At 39.6% G+C, this 18,915-nt stretch overlaps 1 protein-coding gene across 2 annotated transcripts in view; it reads right to left on the minus strand.

The window, feature by feature from the left end:
• The window catches only part of LOC131746043 (protein argonaute-4), a 38,924-nt gene that overhangs the window by 9,989 nt on the left and 10,020 nt on the right, over nucleotides 1-18,915 (minus strand). The window contains exons 3-15 of one of the 2 annotated variants that reach the window (XM_059046977.2): nucleotides 15,611-15,731; nucleotides 13,662-13,843; nucleotides 13,347-13,483; nucleotides 13,119-13,253; nucleotides 12,340-12,427; nucleotides 9,992-10,139; nucleotides 9,395-9,514; nucleotides 9,128-9,256; nucleotides 8,753-8,886; nucleotides 7,479-7,663; nucleotides 6,245-6,404; nucleotides 2,826-3,144; nucleotides 2,541-2,675 (exon numbers count right to left, since the gene is read on the minus strand). In XM_059046977.2, coding sequence (XP_058902960.1) covers nucleotides 2,541-2,675; nucleotides 2,826-3,144; nucleotides 6,245-6,404; nucleotides 7,479-7,663; nucleotides 8,753-8,886; nucleotides 9,128-9,256; nucleotides 9,395-9,514; nucleotides 9,992-10,139; nucleotides 12,340-12,427; nucleotides 13,119-13,253; nucleotides 13,347-13,483; nucleotides 13,662-13,843; nucleotides 15,611-15,731 — 1,993 coding nt within the window. The remainder of the gene's footprint in view (nucleotides 1-2,540; nucleotides 2,676-2,825; nucleotides 3,145-6,244; nucleotides 6,405-7,478; nucleotides 7,664-8,752; nucleotides 8,887-9,127; nucleotides 9,257-9,394; nucleotides 9,515-9,991; nucleotides 10,140-12,339; nucleotides 12,428-13,118; nucleotides 13,254-13,346; nucleotides 13,484-13,661; nucleotides 13,844-15,610; nucleotides 15,732-18,915) is intronic. The other variant, XM_059046984.2, reaches the window with a different exon arrangement.

The raw sequence follows: 18,915 nt of genomic DNA on the forward strand, positions 1-18,915 counted from the left end.
AGTCAGTGAAATAAAAGTCAGGCAACAGAGAACTGAAGTATTATGTGAGAAGATACAAAAAGAAAATCAAGTCTTTTTTTCCTATAAGTTTGGTTATGAAAGGGAGGAAAGAAAAAATGGCAGGTAGATTGAGGGAGAAGGGAAGTTTTGAAGGAGACTGAGGAAGAGTTGAGAAACTTTAAAAGGTGAGGAGAGGGAGGCAATGGAATGGGAAAAACAGAAATTTTGAAAAAAAATGGATAATTAATGAAGTGAGGCTCTAGAGAAGGCAGAAAGCATTAAAAACAAAAGCATACGTGGACGGAAAGAAAGCACAGGTGGCGAGATTAGCCTCTGAGATTCAAGGAAGAAAATAAGAAAACACAGATTTAGCTAAATTTGAAAGTAAAGGGGAGGAAGCCGAGAAAATTCATGCCTTCTCAATTTTGTTTTCTGGAGGAAATAGAAGGTTATTCTATCGTTGGCAATGTAAATTGTTGGCAACAAATGCTTCATGGATGGGGCTGGGGACTTGAGAAGAGTATAAAGGTTTAGAACAGATGTTATGGGGAATAACGATAAATGAAAAGAAATTGCAGCATCAAAGGCCTGGCTGAGATTTGCTGTCAAGAACTTGTATTATGGTTCATTATTAAATAAATGACTTTTTTCCTCAGCAACCTCAATCAGCCTAAGACCTGAAGCAAAAGAAATGGGCAAGTACACTAATTCAGAGTTGGAGACTGGCAAGAGGCATGTTTAGAGAATTGAAGATGCTGGTGTCAGGGGTGCAAAGTAGACCAAGGATTGAGACTGTCAATCTTCAAAGGTCAGGAGTGACACTGGATGGTCAAGAACAAAGCTATGAGATAGCTTGGGGGTTTAGAAAGATAGTCCAGGTCCTAAAGTTACATGAATAGCAAGTCAACAGAGGGATGGAGTGTGACTGTGCAGTTAAGGAGGGGATGGCAGGATGTTTTGTGCCCAGAGAATTTGAACGAGCAGAATTTAAGAAGTATTACCAAGTCAGAGTTTGGCAATTTGGAAGACAGTAGTTTGAATTTGAGCTGATTGGTGGACCGGTGGCCCAAGGGTAAAACCTTAGTTCTCTAATGATTCAGAAAACAAGAAGAAACAGATCAGCCTTGGATTAGAGACAAAAACTAAGCATGTGGGACTTCCCTGGTGGTGCAGTGGTTAAGAATCCGCCTGCCAATGCAGGGGGCACAGGTTTGAGCCCTAGTCCAGGAAGATCCCACATGCCACGGAGCAACTAAGCCTGTGCGCCACAACTACTGAGCCTGCGTGCCACAACTACTGAAGCCCGCGTGCCACAACTACTGAAGCCCGCGCGCCTAGACCTCGTGTTCCACAACAAGAGAAGCCACTGCAATGAGAAGCCCGCACACTGCAACAAAGAGTAGCCCCCACTCGCCACAACTAGAGAAAACCCGCGTGCAGCAACAAAGACCCAACGCAGCCAAAAATTAATTAATTAATTAATTAAAAAGAAAAATCTAATCCTTAAAAAAATAAAACAAACTAAGCGTGTACTAGAAAACAGTGGGAGTGACCCATAAGACAACAAGGTCAGGAAACAGAAAGAACTGGTCTCTCTGGGAGTGGATCAGGGAGGGCCTGAAAAAGTTGAAGTAATGTCATAGAAAAGATCATAGAAGTAAAGTCATCCAACATTGTGTACCTAAAATTTACCTAGTTTACACATTAATATCAGATTATAAATAGGCTACACAAAAATGCCTTTTATCAAATGCGGGAAATTGTACCCAAAATTAACATTCATTTACTAAGTTAATCCTTAACAACAACCCTGTGAGATAGGTATTGTTCTTATCACACTTTACAGTTAGAACATTATGGCTTAGAGAAGTTAACCTGCCCATGGTTAGTAAATGTGACATCACAGGCATTCAAAGTGTGTACCCTAAGAATCCCCTGCACTGATGTAAAATCATTTGGAAGAGAAATCCTTCTTTGTACCCTAGAACCATGCCTTAGGCGCTGGTGGCAAAAAATAGCAAATGGCAGTAAAGTCCAAGTAGTAAACCTTCCCTTTGGAGGTTTCCTGTATCACCATAGTGTACATGGCATTTTTTAACTTCTCCCTCTAAAAACTCTAGAAACCGGTATTGCTGTCACATAAGAGAAATATTCAGTCTTGAAACCTGTATCATTCAAAATTGCTCATCTAAGCTCAATTGGAGTTAGTATGCTTATTAAATTATTATTAGGCACTTCTGCTTAAAAAAAAACCAAAAACTGTATGTATGCCTACTCAAAAACACATTCACAGGACTCCCCTGGTGGTCCAGTCAGTAAGACTCTGCGCTCCCAATGCAGGGGGCTGGGTTCAATCCCTGGGCGGGGAACTAAATCCTGCATGCATGTGCAACTAAGAGTCCGCACGCTGCAATGAAGATCCTGCATGCCACAACAAAGGCCCGGCACGGCCCAAATAAATAAATAAATATTTTTTTAAAAAAAACCCAAAAACATACTCACTTGCATCAGATAATAAAGCTTATCCTATGTGTTCTTACCCTCTCTGTTTTATCTGCACAGAAGAGTCGTGTGTGATGTCTTTTCTGCACCACAATATAGGTTATTCCTGGCCGGTAATCTTCTTCCAAACTAATACATGCCTTTCGAATTGCTATTAGTTCTGGCCAAGCTACCTAGGAGTTAGAAATAAAATGTTGTTTAATTGAGAACTTGCCTATCTCTCAGGCATCTCTCAGATCTGATTTACTTGGAGTGGCAGATGGGAGGAAACTCCATCAGATACCTAGAAGCCCCAGAAGGCAACTATGGGATTAAGAGAGTACCTGTTTCATCTGTCCCTCGGATACCCCTCCACGGTAATAGATGATCCGAGTGGGTTTGAAGCGTGTGGATTTGTAGAACTGGATCAGCAGCTCTCGAACCATGTTAGTAAGGTCCTGGATTACCTCCTGACTGTAGAGGAGCTCCTGGGAGATCTCCTGGCGGGACGTCTGCACCCGAACGGTGGCACAGTACCGGCTGGGGTGGCCGTCCATACTGCCAACGACAGCAGCAATGGAAGGCTTCTTCCCATCCCCTGCTGGTGGGTGCGTGACATCCGCTCCCAGGAAGATGACAGGCTGCTGGAACACCGAGGGCCTGCTCAGATTTAAGGAGACATTGCCACTCAGACATATGGATGAAAATGGTTTTGTTTAGCAAGATCACCAGACATAATCACAGGCATAATCTTATGAGAATAAAGACGTGCCCATTGGGAGAGAACTCTAATGCCTACTGAGTATCTGTGCCACCCAGTAAAATGAATCTGAATTGACTGAAGAAGCCAACATGGTTCTTCTGCAACAGTAGGAAGGGTAGAGTCAAGAAGAGGACCTGACCCAAATTTAACAAACTCTCTATGTGTAAAGGGAAACTTTCCCAGAACAGCCTTTCTTGGCAACCTGGGATTTCTACAATGGATACTGAATTACACAATGTACATGGAACTGGGAGAAAACCCCCAATATATGAGACTTAGGGAAGAGAATAAAGTCTATCTCCTTCCCTATTTTATTTTCTCCATGTATTTATCACTTTTACCACATATTTTACTTATTTATTTTATTTATTGTATACACACACACAGACAAACACACACACACACACACACACACGAATGTAAGCTCCATGAAGGCAGGAATTCTGTTTTGCTTTGTCTTGTTCACTGCTGTATCCCTAGTGCCTAAAACACTGCCTTGCTCACAGTTGGTGCTCAACTAATATTTGCTAAAGGAATGAATTCATTTATTTGGCACTAATTTATCTATGGAATTAAGGAGAAAAATATCATGCATGTATTACTTCTCTGGTAAATTCTTAAAGGTAGGATTTGGGACTGTGAATATTGATTTTTAAAATATATCTAGGAGGCATCCCAAATCTGACAATGTCACGTAATAGGTACTAAAGATGAGGTTCCATGAGGGCAGAGACTGGGTTGTATTTCTCTCTATATATCATCATACAACATGGGTTTGGCATAGTAGGGTACAAGAGCAAATGTATATACATAAGATACATACACAGAACATAATAACAGCTTACATATATTATGTACCAACCACTGTGCTAAGTACTTCACACGTATGAATTCATTTAGTCCTCATAACAATTCTATGAGGGTAGTACAATTATTATCTCAGATTTCCACATTTAAAAAATGAGATATAAGAGGATAAGGAACTTGCTCAAGATTACACAGTTAGGAAGTGACAAAGCTGGAATCCAAACCCAGGAAGCCTGACAAAAAGGTCTGTACTCTATGTCACTATGCTACATTGTTTGGGGTAAAATTAAATCAAGCTTTAGGGTAACTTCCCCTATGGTCTGTATACCTCATCTACCAATGTTGCAGTAAGGATTTATTTACCTAGAAGTTTCATTCAAGGACAAAAATGAGAACTGGGATACAACTGTATAAGAGTAAGGCACTCAAATTCACCTTCTTCTCAAGTATGAAAATGACTAATATCACAGACAAAACTTAACTTCCCAAATCACTTCCACATACAGGATATCACATAAAAACATCGTAGAGTAGACAAGTCAGATATTATCTCAACAGACAAGGAAACTACAAATTAACAAGGAGCTGCCCAATCTAAGAAATGGGCAAAGGACTGAACAGGCCCATCACAAAAGAGGATGTCTACTTAGCCAATAAGCATATGAAAATGTGCTTAACATGATTAGTCATCAGAGGATTGCAAATTAAAACCATCATGAGATACTATTACCCCCAACCAAAATGGCTAAAATTAAAAGGACTGATACCACCAAGTGTTAGCAAGAACATGAGCAACTACAACTCTCAGTGAAAATATAAATTGGTACAATCACTTTGGAAAACTACAATAGTCCCCCCTTATCTGCAGAGGAGATGTTCCAAGATGCCCAATGGATATACCAAATCCTGTATCTACTAGTTTTCTTTCCTATACTAATGGATGGGTAGCATAAACAGCCTAAATACATTGGACAAAGGGATAATTCATGTCCAGGGCTGGATGGAGAGGGAGAGTTCGAGATTTCATCGGGCTATGCAGAATGGCACGCAATTTAAAACTTAAGAATTGGGACTTCCCTGGTGGTGCAGTGGTTAAGAATCCACCTGCCAATGCAGGGGACACGGGTTTGAATGCTGGTCTGGGAAGATCCCACATGCCGCGGAGCAACCAAGCCATGTGCCATAACTACTGAGCCTGCGCTCTAGAGCCCACAAGCCACAACCACTGAAGCCTGTGCACCTAGACTTCGTGTTCCACAAGAGAAGCCACCGCAATGAGAAGCCCGCGCACCACAATGAAGAGTAGCCCCCGCTCGCCGCAACTAGAGAAAGCCCATGTGCAGCAACGAAGACCCAACTCAGCCAAAAATAAATAAATAAATAAATAAATAAAATAAAACTGAAGAATTGTTTACTTATGGAATTTTTCCACTTAATATTTTCAGACAGAGGTTGATTGCAGGTAACTGAAACCAGGGAAAGTGAAACTGCAGATAAGGGGGGACTACTGTATTTGATAGTATCTATCAATGCTAAATACATATATTTTCTATAAGTCAGCAATTCCACTCTTGCAAGAGAGAGTACTTAATTCCACCAAAAATGTAGAAGACTTGAATAATAAATGTATAAGAATATCTAAAATTTTGTAATATATTCATAAAATGAAATAATACACAACAAAAAAGAATGAACTTCTACTTAAAATAGCAACATGAATGAATCTCAGAGACATGATATTCAGCAAAAGAAGACAGACACAAAATAGTATATACTGTATGGTTCCATTTATATGAAGTTCAAAAATAGGCAAAACTAGGGAATTTCCTGGCGGGCCAGTGGTTAGGACTCTGAGCTTTCACTGCCAAGGGCACAGGTTCAATCCCCGGTTGGGGGCACTAAGATCCCACAAGCCGCGGGGTGTGGCCAGAAAAAAAACAGGCAAAACTAATCTATGGTGCTGGAAGTCAGAACAGTCAGAACCTTTGGGGGTTATCTATTGGGAAGGGCCACAAGGAAGCCTGATGAGGTGCTGGATGTGTTCTATATTTAACCTGGGTGGTGGTTACATGAGTGCATACATATATAAGAAAAAGTAACCAAGATGTATATTTGAGATTTGTGTGCTTTACTGTAAATTATGTAAGTTAGAGCTTAAGAAACAAATGGAAAACACAGAGTTCAGGATCTTACCTTTGATGAGGTACAAGCACATTGTTAATTCCTCCGAGCTTTGCATTTATCTTCAGGCAAAGGTTGGAAAGGGTTTGAGGTGAGGTCTTCACTACATTTTTTACCTGGACACACTGTGTAGCCATACCCAGGAGGGTATCTCCAACACGTTTCACCTCCGCTACAAAAATAAGTTTATTAATTAATTTTAAAATGTCGATATATTCTCCTGATTACTAAAAGTAGAGGGAAACACCCCCCCACACACACATTAACATTTACAGAGTGCTGCCTACTATATACTGTACGTTGTGCTAGATGCTTTTCATGTGTGGTCCTTTCATCTGCTAAACCCCCAGGGCAATTTTTTTGAGTTTGGAAGCCTCTCTCCTTACCCTTTTCTTCCCTCCTGCAGGCTTTGAAGCTAGTCCACTTCCTTAATTCTACCACGCAGCCTGCCACCACTCACCACTCACTCAAGTCCCTTGAGGTTCCTTTTCCCACAGGACTGGTCTGGCAAAGAAATCAATCTCCCCAGCTCCTCCCTCTCAGTACACACACCAGCCCTTTGAATTCTAAGGGATTTTTTTCCCTTCCTTCCCCTCCTCCCCCAAACACTACAGATAAAGAGAAGCTAACAAAAGAAACCAATATTGAGAGGGTTGAAGGCATTTTATAAAGTTCAAATGGTTGGTCTTCCTAGTTTCCGAATCCCTTAGTTAGATGATAGCCAAAAGAACTTTGTATCATTCTTCTTATAAGAGATACAAACTAAGCAGCTCCTATTCTGGAAGTGGTAGGCTCCCCCACTCTGATATTCCTAAATGCTTTTCACCAGACATTCCAGTTCTCCCTGTTTTGGGGACTATGGTAAAATGGCACTACCCTCATCACCACTGCATTTCCTGCCCACCATCCCACTTCCCCACATAGGTTGGGTGGGCCACATAGCTGGTTGTGACCAAGAAATTGCAGAAGTTAAGAACCCTCCAGGCTCTCTTTTTTGCTCTCTGCCATGGAGCCAGCAACATTCCAAATAGTGACTGGGTTCCAGAGTGAAAATGATATGATGACATGGAGCACAGGCTGCAGTCTACCCTCAATGGACACACAGCAAAAGCAAAAAATAAAACTTTGTTGCTTTGAGCCACTGAGAGTTCGGGATTGTTTGTGACTGCAGCATAACCTAGTTTATTCTGACTGCTACAACTACTACTTGAAATCATCCCTCATTCAACATTAAAGGGGTCCATACCATATACTGGTGTCTTCCCAGGCAAGATAACCACTATTAGCTGTAGGCCCACATACGTCATTTTCAGGTGTTTAAACATGGGCTCCACGCTGTCTGCACCTTGTGCATACTTGCAAAAACATGGCTGACCCTGGATGGGCATTCCTGCATCCTTAGAGATTTTACGGAGCTGGTCAGTGAAACTCCTGTTAAAATAGAACCGGTGGTACAGTGCTTTCATTTCAGGGCACATTCTTAGCATTTATTTCCCTCTAAGATATTTCTTTCAGTTCTGTACATTCTTAGCCAAATTTAGAAACAAATAAACAAACAAACAAAAAGCCCCATTTTTAACTGGTTGCCAAAAATAGCCTGGAAGTTGTATCACTGTAATTATAATGCAGAAGGCTCTGTATTATTAAACTATCAGATTATCATTTTGAATTTTTAAATAATTGTGCCTCAGCTGGGCCTCAGGGCCTAGAATAGCATTTCTGTTCAAAGATTTTTTTAAACATTCAAGTCAGTAATTCCAGACTGAAGAAAAAAGCAAGGTCAAAATTTCAGGTAACGTGTATTTTGGTAAGCCAGGTACAAGAATAGTTGGGTAAGCTTGTGTTCAACTGAGAACACAGAAACACACTGTCACAAAATCACCTTACTTAGGATGACATTCAAACTTGTAATAGATTTGATTCAAAAGAAATCATTACTTTAAGAAAAAGCAAAACTCATGGTCAAGTTTTAAATTTTGGATTTGTAGAAAGCTTTCAGAATGATTTGTTTTCTGCATTTGCCAATGTTTTGTAGGATTCCTTTCTTTCACCCCAGTTCCCTTTTCCCGTTGTGATTTTTCCACCCTTTTCACTAACTTCCTGTATATAGATAACTGCATCTGTAAGATGTGAACCAATGATATTAGTCAGTGACCCTGCAGTAAAACAAGCTCTCTAGTACACTGTAATGATTAAAAGTGAACTAGTTTTTATCTTAGCTGAAAAGATACAACTAACCCCAAAGGAAGCTTCTCTAAGAACTTAAGAATTTGCCAATCGGCACTGCTTCAGCCTTGTTAGTCACAAATTTCTGCTCTAGATGTAGGAAGCTGAGTCAGATTCTTAACGTAATTCCCAAGTCTGCAATTTACTATAAGAACAAGGTCTTTTTCCTATAGCCAGATGGTGTCACTATAGGAGTCTGGGATTCAGTGCCAGTGTACACAGCACATTCACATAAAGATGATATTTTCATATCTGGAAGGGATATTACTAAGCTGAAAATATGAAGATACTCACTTTAGTAAATCTTCCCTACATTGTTTCTGAGGCGCAAAACAAGCAACTGCCCAAACTTTAATTTCAATGCCAGCATAAAACTGCTTTCCTCGCATGTCCCAGACACCCTGGTTGGGTGTGGCTACCGTTTTATTCTTTAAAAAAAAAAAACACAAAAAAAGAAACAAAAGAAAAGAGAAAAGACATTACAATCTAAGGCCATTTTAAAGTTGATGAGGGGATAAACAAAACTCTATTTGATATTAGCCAAAAGTCAAAAAGCAGTAATGAGCAAAGCTATGAGTAAATTTAGTGTGGTGTAGTGGAAAAACCCTGGATTCATCCCTTTTTGATTGGTTGTTGGAAGAAGCTTGCTGAATAAAGTAAAAAGCTTACCCGGCCTCCATATTGCAGCATTGGTGCTGGAAGTACCCTGCCTGTGAGCTCAGTCATTTCATTGTGGACAACAATACCAAATTCTTTAAGATATGGATCAGGTCCGCCCACCATGCTGTTACTCTTCACCTAAAGAACAGGAAAGCCTGCATATATAAAAACCAAAGAGTAACTGTGTCCCATCAGGCATTTTCTATTGTTGTTTTTTGTTTTTTGTTTTTTTCCCATCTGAAAGCTAGCTTATCTTAAAGACCATGCCTTACTGACCAGTCTACTGATTTCTTCCTGTCTGTCAGGAGCAGATCTTGCTGTGGCTTTGATCATCGTGGAAGTCTGATTGTCCGTGAGCTTCTTTATACATCGTTGTCCTGCCACTATATTACAAACCTACCAAGAGGCAAAGAGGAATTAGTCTGTGTAATGGGCTTCTGTATCTTAAGCCTTTGCTGAACTGTACATCTTCCATTTCCAAAAAAATGAAAATTCTGTTATATGGTGAAGTTATCTGTCCAAAGTATTTCAGAGATTAATATTAAATTCTATTACTAGTTTAGAACATTTCTTTTTAAAAAAACACATTCAAGGGCTTCCCTGGTGGCACGGTGGTTGAGAGTCCGCCTGCTGATGCGGGGGACACGGGTTCGTGCCTCGGTCTGGGAAGATCCCACATGCCGCGGAGCGGCTGGGCCCATGAGCCATGGCCGCTGAGCCTCTGTGTCCAGAGCCTGTGCTCCGCAAAGGGAGAGGCCACAACAGGGAGAGGCCTGCGTACCGCAAAAAAAAACCCCAAAAAACAACAACAAAAAGTAAAAAACACATTCAAGAGATTGGCAGATTGGCAAAAGAAAATTTAGTTTAGCTTACCTCAAGTGGCAAGTATGTATGCTTTTGTTCTTGTCCCACCTGGAGACAGGGAAGATGGGGGTATTTCAGTTGCAGACTATACTTTTGCTTAAAATATTGAGCTACTGTACATTCCATTGCTTGCCCATTTTCTAGCTGTAAAGGAAAACTATAAAAGAGAATGTCTTTTTAGAAATTTCTTTTCTTTTTTTTTTTTTTTTTCAAGCAAACAAACAAAAGCCTACTAACATTTTTTACCCTGACCAGTCACTTAAGAAAAAAGGTCAATCTTTATTTGGCCATTTTCATTTAAGCCATTTTAGGGTTTAATCAGGATAGCGATTTTGTTGGAATTTTCCATGTTTGTTTGTTGAAGCTGAGATGAGAAAGTATTTAATTAAAATGGAAAAAGAATTTAAATCAAGAAGAAGCCGCAGAACCAGAAAATACACAGACTTACTAGAGAGGTCAGTTAACACCTACAGATACAAATACAATCTCTTGCTGGCTTCTTGGAGATGAGTAAATTCAAATAAGGTCCTGGGTCATCCAGAGATGATAACTTAAGATAACTTTTGATAAAATGAATGTAGCACAGTTACTGGGGCCACATCTTCAGATCCCCAAACCAGGACAAACATAATGTGGATTTGGAGGCCACAAGACCAGATACATGAACTTGAGACTGTGTCAAGATATTTGGTATAAACTGGGGAGCATGATTTAAGAGACTCTCCTGATTTCACTCTTCCAGTGGACAAATTATCTCAAACACTTGGCACAATAATTACTTTCATCTTGATTTCTTAGCTGTTAATGGCCCACAAAGTAATAATGCAGTGAGGATCACCTATGTGATATTTAAATCTATGTGCTTTTAATTTTCATGCAAAGATTATATAGTTCTATAAGTATAGTTATTCTTACAGGGTACTTGAAGTAATTAAATAATGAGAAAGATAGTTCTTTTTGAAACAAATGCTATAATTCTCAATAGTGACTTCATTTTTTTCCCTTAGAGAATGAAGTCAATGGTATAACATGAAGAATATATGGAACATCACTTTACAACTCAAGAACTTCATGTGATGTGTACATGAGTTCATACTGAAGAATTATTCAAATCAGACTGAATTTATATACTACATTTATCCAGAGGCCACCCCAAAATTTCAGTTATCTAGAACAAAGCCCTCCAGGTGATTTTGATGTACACTTGTTTGAAAAAGTCTTCTGAGTGAGAAAAATAATGTAAAGTTAATATAGTTACGTTTATGCTCTTTACTTAGAAAAGCCAATATTCATATTTATGTCAGACATGAGTTTAATGATCTTGATTACAAAAATAAAACTTACATATATGGTAATTTAAAAAGCACTTTAATATATATTTTCTCATTAAGTATAGCTCACAGTGGACTAGAAGTTGGGTGATTAGAAACCTGAGATTGCATAAGCATAAATGAATGTGCTGCTGGAGGCATACCATACACACTGACAGCTGGAAGAAGTGACAGCTAGCTACAAAAGAGGGGAGAAAAATCCACATAAAGCACAAAGTAATATATATTTTCCCATGACAGCTTTTATGACTTACAGGCCTTAATAGATCCTTCAGGCCATGCATTGAGAATTACAACACTATAATAAATGATGTTCATAATGATGACTCTGCATCATTATATAAAAGTTGATCTATGTTTAGCATACTCTGTTTAAGAAGTAAAATGACTTCCCTGGTGGCGCAGTGGATAAGACTCTGTGCTCCCAATGCAGGGCGCCCGGGTTTGATCCTTGATTAGGGAACTAGATCCCACATGCATGCCACAACTAAGAGTTCACAGGCCACAACTAAGGAGCCCATGTGCCGCAACTAAAGAAGCCGGCGAGCTGCAACTAAGACCCGGTGCAACCAAATAGAGAAATAAATATTTTTTAAAAAAGAGAAAGAAAACTGGCTGGATCATAATTACATTTACAAAAAAAAAAAAAAGAGAGGAAATGAATTAAAGGCATGAAATATGTTTTATAAATATTTCTATCAAAAATATTTAAAACATTTTCTATTTTATTTAGTTTTAGTTTTAGTTTTTATTTGTTTGACCACGCTGAATGCAGCATGTGGCATGCAGGATCTTAGTTCCTTGACCAGAGATGGAACCTGAGCTCCCAGCAGTGGAAGCATGGAGTCTTAACCAATGGACCACCAGGGAAGTCCCTTAAAACATTTTTAAAGCTTCAGTGCTTTAAAATGAAGATCTAGGTGATTTTTTAAATTACAATATGGGATACCAATTTCTCAAATTATTATAGTAGCTTCCTTTGTTACAAGAAATATAATGGTACAATTTTAGATGTGGTTAACATACGTCTGATGACTGGCTGGCCGTCTAGTCACATTACACACTCGATATTTTCGTTTCATCTGTCCACAGTGGGTCACCTCAACTTTAAGACCTGAAGTCAAAACAGTCAAAAGAGCAGTATTAATTAAAATCACAGTGACAAGAAAATACTTGAAGGTTGTCTTCAGAAAGGCATAGCATTGTACAGGACAAAAGTTGCAAGGATATGGGAACAATTTCATCATGCACAGGCAAAAAAGCCTCAGCCAAGCAGAAAAAATTAGAACCCAGATGACTTAAGACTTGCAACCTACTTTGATGTGTTACTTCATTCAATAAGTATCTATCAAGCATCAACTATGTTTTCGTGCTTATTCTTGGGTCTGGAGATAGCCCTAATGAAACTTATGGTATAATGAGAGAAGATAGCTAACAACAGGTAAAGAAACAAGGAAATTCTGAGAATAAATGAACTTGTGTTATTTTATTAAAATGGAAGTTTTCAAGTAAGTAAAAGTAACAGTTACTAAGTTCCTGACATGTGCCAGGTACTGTGCTACTGTATAAAGAAGCTTTATACACTTAGTTGCATTTAATTCTCACAACAATCTTACAAGATACACATTATCTTTATCTTAGAGATGAATAAACTAAGGCTCACAGTGGTTAAATAACTTGCCCAAAGTCCCAATGATAGAACTGGCAGGAATGGGATGGAAGCCCAGGTGTGTCTGACTGCAAGACCGTGCTCCTTGCACCACGCTGAGCCGCCCCTCCAAGAACACAGTAATGCAAATACCTACCTCTGATTTCTTTGGTAAACTTGACACGCTGGGAGTCTGTTAGAGGTTTGGTCTGTTCATTGATGTTCTGAATGTCTAAAACCTCACACATGAACTCAATGATAGGCTGAGCCCGGTAGAAAGCAGTTGCGGATACTAACAAATAGAGAAGGATACTTAGCTTCAGGGAAAGGGAAAAGACCAAAAAACCAGCCAAAAGAGTAAAGGGTAAAGAGAGTTCCATCCTACCATCAATATTCAGCATCATATTCCACATGGCAGGTCTCACAGACTGATGAAAGCCAAACCAAACCTCCCTGCCCCCTCCCAGAGGGTGATAGTAACCTTCAGGAGGTGAGAAAAAGGAGCGACCCACTGGAGTGTACCTGAAGAAATAAGAGTTTGCGTGTTTCACAATAAAAACTTGAAAGAGTCTTTCATTTCACTCTCAATTTTGTAAACTGAAACCAAGTTTGAACTATGACTTATGCAGAAACCTTTCAATGTCTCCAATGCAACCTAGCAAAAAAAGTCTGACATTTGTGGCAAAGAATTCAAACTAACCTCATGGAGGGAAGGTGTCTTGTGATAACATCAAGTGCTTGAACTGAGTCATCTGGGACTTCATTCAAGTGCCCGGCCAAAGCTTCTAAAAGCAACTGAAGGCTCACAACTGATACCCACTGAACAGACACTTTAAAGGTCTGGTCTTTACCCTCACCTGGAAGGGTCACTTCCATATCAACCTAAGGAAAAATACATAAAATACACACACATACATATTTACAAAGGCTGAGACATCCCAGGAATATTCACATAGTATACGTATAAGGATGTTTAACACTTTCTATAATTGTAAAACACTGGAAACAACCTATGTTCCATCAGTAGGGGAATAATTTAATATTGAATATTATGTAATAGTTAAAAATAAGGTAGATGCTACAACATGAACCTTGAAAACATTATGCTAAGTGAAATAAATAGCCAGACATAAAATGACAAATACTATATGATTCCACTTATATGAGGTACCTAGAATAGTTAAATTCACAAATACAGAAAGTAGAATAGTGGTTACCAGGGATAGGGGAGGAGAAAATGGGGAGTTATTGTTTAATGGGCACAGAGTTTGAGTTTGGGATGATGAAAAGTTCTAGAGATGGCTAGTGGTCACAGCTGCACAACAATGTGAATATATTCAATGCCACTGAATTGTACACTTAAAAACGGTTAAAATAGTATATTTTATGGTATATATATTTTACCACAATAAAAAACTGAATTAAAAAAATAAGGTAGATTTAAATGTACAGAAATGGAAAGATCTCCCAGACATATTGTTAAATGAAAAAATAAATCATAGAACAATATCAAACAAATAAGAATGTATATAGGGACTTCCCTGGTGGCGCAGTGGTTAAGAATCCGCCTGCCGGGCTTCCCTGGTGGCGCAGTGGTTGAGAGTCCGCCTGCCGATGCAGGGAACACGGGTTCGTGCCCCGGTCAGGGAAGATCCCACATGCCGCGGAGCAGCTGGGCCCGTGGGCCATGGCCGCTGGGCCTGTGCGTCCGGAGCCTGTGCTCCGCAATGGGAGAGGCCATGGCAGTGAGAGGCCCGTATACCACAAAAAAAAAAAAAAAAAAAAAGAATCCGCCTGCCAATGCAGGGGACACGGGTTCGAGCCCTGGTCCGGGAAGATCCCACATGCCACAGAGCAACTAAGCCCATGCGTCACAACTACTAAGCCTGCGCTCCAGAGCCCGCAAGCCACAATTACTGAGCCCGAGTGCCACAACTACTGAAGCCCACGTGCCTAGAGCCCATGCTCCGCAACAAGAGAAGCCACCACAATGAGAAGCCCATGCACCGAAACGAAGAGTAGCCCCCGCTCACTGCAACTAGAGAAAGCCCGTGTGCAGCCAAAAATATAAATAAATAAATAAATTTATTTTTTAAGAAAAGAATATATATAAATATGCATAAATAGCTAAGGCACAAAAAAATATATGAAAGGATATATACTGAACTATTATAGTAGTTTCCTCTGAAAGTGAAAATGGGATTGAGGGTACAGGCAGGTTGGGAGGCAGGAAACCATAGCATTTCTAGATTGTCTGAATAAGGTTATAATGAGTATATATTTATGTATTGCTTTTAAATGTTTAAAACAAATGTCTTAAGTTATGTGGTATTAAAAATATTTTCATAAGTGGGTGTTATATAATATTCTACAAGTTATAAAAATTCCACTCTTCAGATTCAGGTGGCACGTTAACACTGTGAGAAACCTGGAATATATGTAAAGATGACATAATCAACCTAAATTCTAATGCTCAATTATTGGTTAACTAAGGGACAAGAGAATATGGACAGAATAACAAATCTATCATCAGCATGAGAAATGACTTTTAAGTGTTGAATTGTTATTAGAAAGGGAAACTCTGTTGTCCTATGTAATTACTACTAAATGACATAAGTCTAATCAATATTTCTTGCTGTTATCACTTACCCTCTCCCGTCCAATTGGCAGTGGATGTGCTGTGTACATGTTTCTTTTGCCATCATAGCCAGGCTGCCGATCACCAAATACCTGCATCTTGAAGTGCCGCACCATTGTATCTACTACGTCCCTTAACGGTAATGGAGATAGTGTAGGTTAGCTCTGAGAAGCGGTGGTGAACAGTAAGGAAACTATCACCATACCTTAATCATCTAAATTCAGTTCAAAACTCCTTGGAAAAAGTAACAGTTAAAGTTACAACTGACTCAAGTAATTAGAAAAATAGTTAACTAAAGAAAGGTAGGCAAGTGAACAAAAGCAATCATGAGATGACAACAAAAAGGAGGGAATAAAAGGAAAAAGAGAATAAACTTTATAGCATCCTCTCAAATTCTTGCTTTCCAAAATCCTCTCCTATGATAAATAAAGCCTTATAAGAATAACCTGTCTTACGTATCTAAGTTTGGCATGTTCATAACTGAACAATGATAAGTGTGTTATCAAATAAGCATCCTTATTCAAGTGTTCTGGTTTTGGAAAAGAGAGTGAGCATAAGTCAGAAATCTGGGGATCAATAAATCTAAGATGCATCAAAATCAAAGGACTAAGTCAACCCCTTTGATAATGCTAGAAATTTATTATTCTTCATACTGTCTTGTTATATTCCAAACTGCCTCCAAGCAGTATAGAAAAGGGAATGTCATAAAATAGCCTCATTCTGTAAAGATTACCAATGTAGTTTCTTTCTGTTGAGAAAGAAAGCCTTTCTCTCAATAGAGCATGAATAGCTTTATTTAAATGTTTCTGCATATATGCCAGATCACACTGTATGCAGGCTCTGAAACAAATGCAGCTGTGGGGGAACCAGAGTCTACAGTTTAAGATGGACAGATCTGGGTCTGTGCGATTTTGGAATGCTAGCGTCAATGAAAAGTCAGGTGCTATGTCTTACCAACATTAGTGAGCCCCATGTAGGGGAACTGTACCTTAAAATACATCACAACTAGCTAAGGCATTAATATTACTACAAATGAAATCTGTGGGAAAGTCATATGTTTTCAAACCAAATCATGCAACTGAAAAAAACTGATGGAGAAATACAGGCTCATACATTCCCAATTTTTAAAAGCTGACTTAAGAACAGTATATTTGGGGCTTCCCTGGCGGCGCAGTGGTTGAGAATCTGCCTGCCAATGCAGGGGACATGGGTTCGTACCCTGGTCTGGGAAGATCCCACATGCTTCAGACCAACTGGACCCAAAACTACGGAGCCTGTGCGTCTGGAGCCTGTGCTCTGCAACAAGAGAGGTCGCGACAGTGAGAGGCCCACGCACCGTGATGAAGAGTGGCCCCCACTTGCCACAACCATGGAAAGCCCTCGCACAGAAACGAAGACCCAACACAGCCAAAAATAATAAATAAATAAAAATTTAATAAATAAATACAGGCTGTTGTTAACTGACAAGAGGCTTGTGCTTATTTATAAATTAAAAAAAACAGTATTTTTCAGACTGGAAGAGTAATTTCTTATCTTACTTTCTTAAAATGTAACCATGAAGTTTTACAGTAAAAAACATTATTTTCACTTCTATTCTCATTTAACCTTCACAACAACCTTGTGAGACAAGCAGGGCAATAATTATTGTCCTCATATTAAAGAGAAAAAATAAAAATTCAGAATGGGCAAGTAAACTGCCTCTGGTCACACAATGATTAAGTGGCAGAGCTGTATGACGTTGGACAAGTTACTTAATCTCTCACATCTGTTTCTTCATTTGTAAAATTATGGTAATCATAACACCCACCACAAAAGTTGTCGTATTAAGTGAATAAATAGACACAGAATATTTAGAACAGTGCTTGTCATGCAATAAGCCTACTGCTTGCAGGACATTTGGTCCTGTCCAAAACATTCATAAGACATTTGGTCCATCCTAAAAGGTCCTTGATATTTATTTGGTCATATTTGATCCTGTCCAAAATGTCCATGGAGACATTTGGTCCACACCAAAAAGTCCTTGATATTCACTTCTGTCCAAAACAAAAATTTGGCATGGGCCAAATACGCTCATGGACGTTTTGAAAAGGACCAAATTTCAGGGACCTTCTGACATAGACCAAATGTCTTATGAATGTTTTGGACAACACTAAAGGACTGCTAACCAGCCTACTTACTCTGGTATGCTCAAGGGTAACACTCCAGGAATCTTCCTCCCTCCTGAATCATCAGATTTTTCCACTCTACTGAATCACTGCCTTCAGCATATAAATATGCTATAATTTCTTCATCTTAAAAAAAATTGAAATTTCCTGATCCCACTTCATCCTCGTCTGAACATTCCATTTCTCTGCTCCCCATTGCATCAAAATCCCTTGACAGAGCTGTCTCTAATTGCTCTTCTCCTTTCTCTCTTCAATCTTCTCTAGTGAGGCTTTTCCTCCACCAAAGCTACTCTTATCAAGGTCCCCAGTGAGCTCCACATTGCAAAATTCAATGCTCCTCGAACATTAGACGATCAATTCTTTCAGCTTAAAACATCTTCTTGGGCTTCCCTGGTGGCGCAGTGGTTGAGAGTCCGCCTGCCGATGCAGGGGACACGGGTTCGTGGCCCGGTCTGGGAAGATCCCACATGCCGCGGAGCGGCTGGGCCCGTGAGCCATGGCCACTGAGCCTGAGCATCCGGAGGCTGTGCTCCTCAATGGGAGAGGCCACAACAGTGAGAGGCCCGCGTACCGCAAAAAAAAACACAACATCTTCTTCCCTTGCCTCCTCACTCTACCGTGGTTATCTCTCATCCCAGTGGCCTCTCCATGCCAGTCTCCTTGCTGATTCTTCCTCATCTCCTCATTTGTAAGTATTGAGTTATCTCAGGACTCAGTCTTGAAATCTTATTTTCTTTAACCACACTCACTTCCTACATGATCTCACCCAGTCTCATGGCTTTACCACCAATATGCTGATGACTTTCAAATGTTTGTCTCCAGCCTGGACCTTTCTGCTGAGTCCAACCTCATGTATTCAACTTCCTGCTCAACATCTTCACTGGGATGTCCAATAGACATCTCAATCCTAACATGGCCAAAAAACAGATCTCCTGATCTGTCAACTCTGTTGGCCTCTCCCATAGTTTTCCCCATCCCGATAAATGGCAACTCCGTCTTTCCATCCCCTCAGGACAAAAACCCTGGAATCAATGATGATTCATTTCTTTCATACCTCCTGTTCAATCCATCAACAAATCTTGCTGACACGACCTTAAAAATATTTGTAGTCTCTGACCAGTTTTTATCACTATCACTTTTACTACCCAAGT

The sequence above is a fragment of the Kogia breviceps genome, chromosome 1, assembly GCF_026419965.1.
Source record: "Kogia breviceps isolate mKogBre1 chromosome 1, mKogBre1 haplotype 1, whole genome shotgun sequence".
NCBI lineage: Eukaryota > Metazoa > Chordata > Mammalia > Artiodactyla > Physeteridae > Kogia > Kogia breviceps.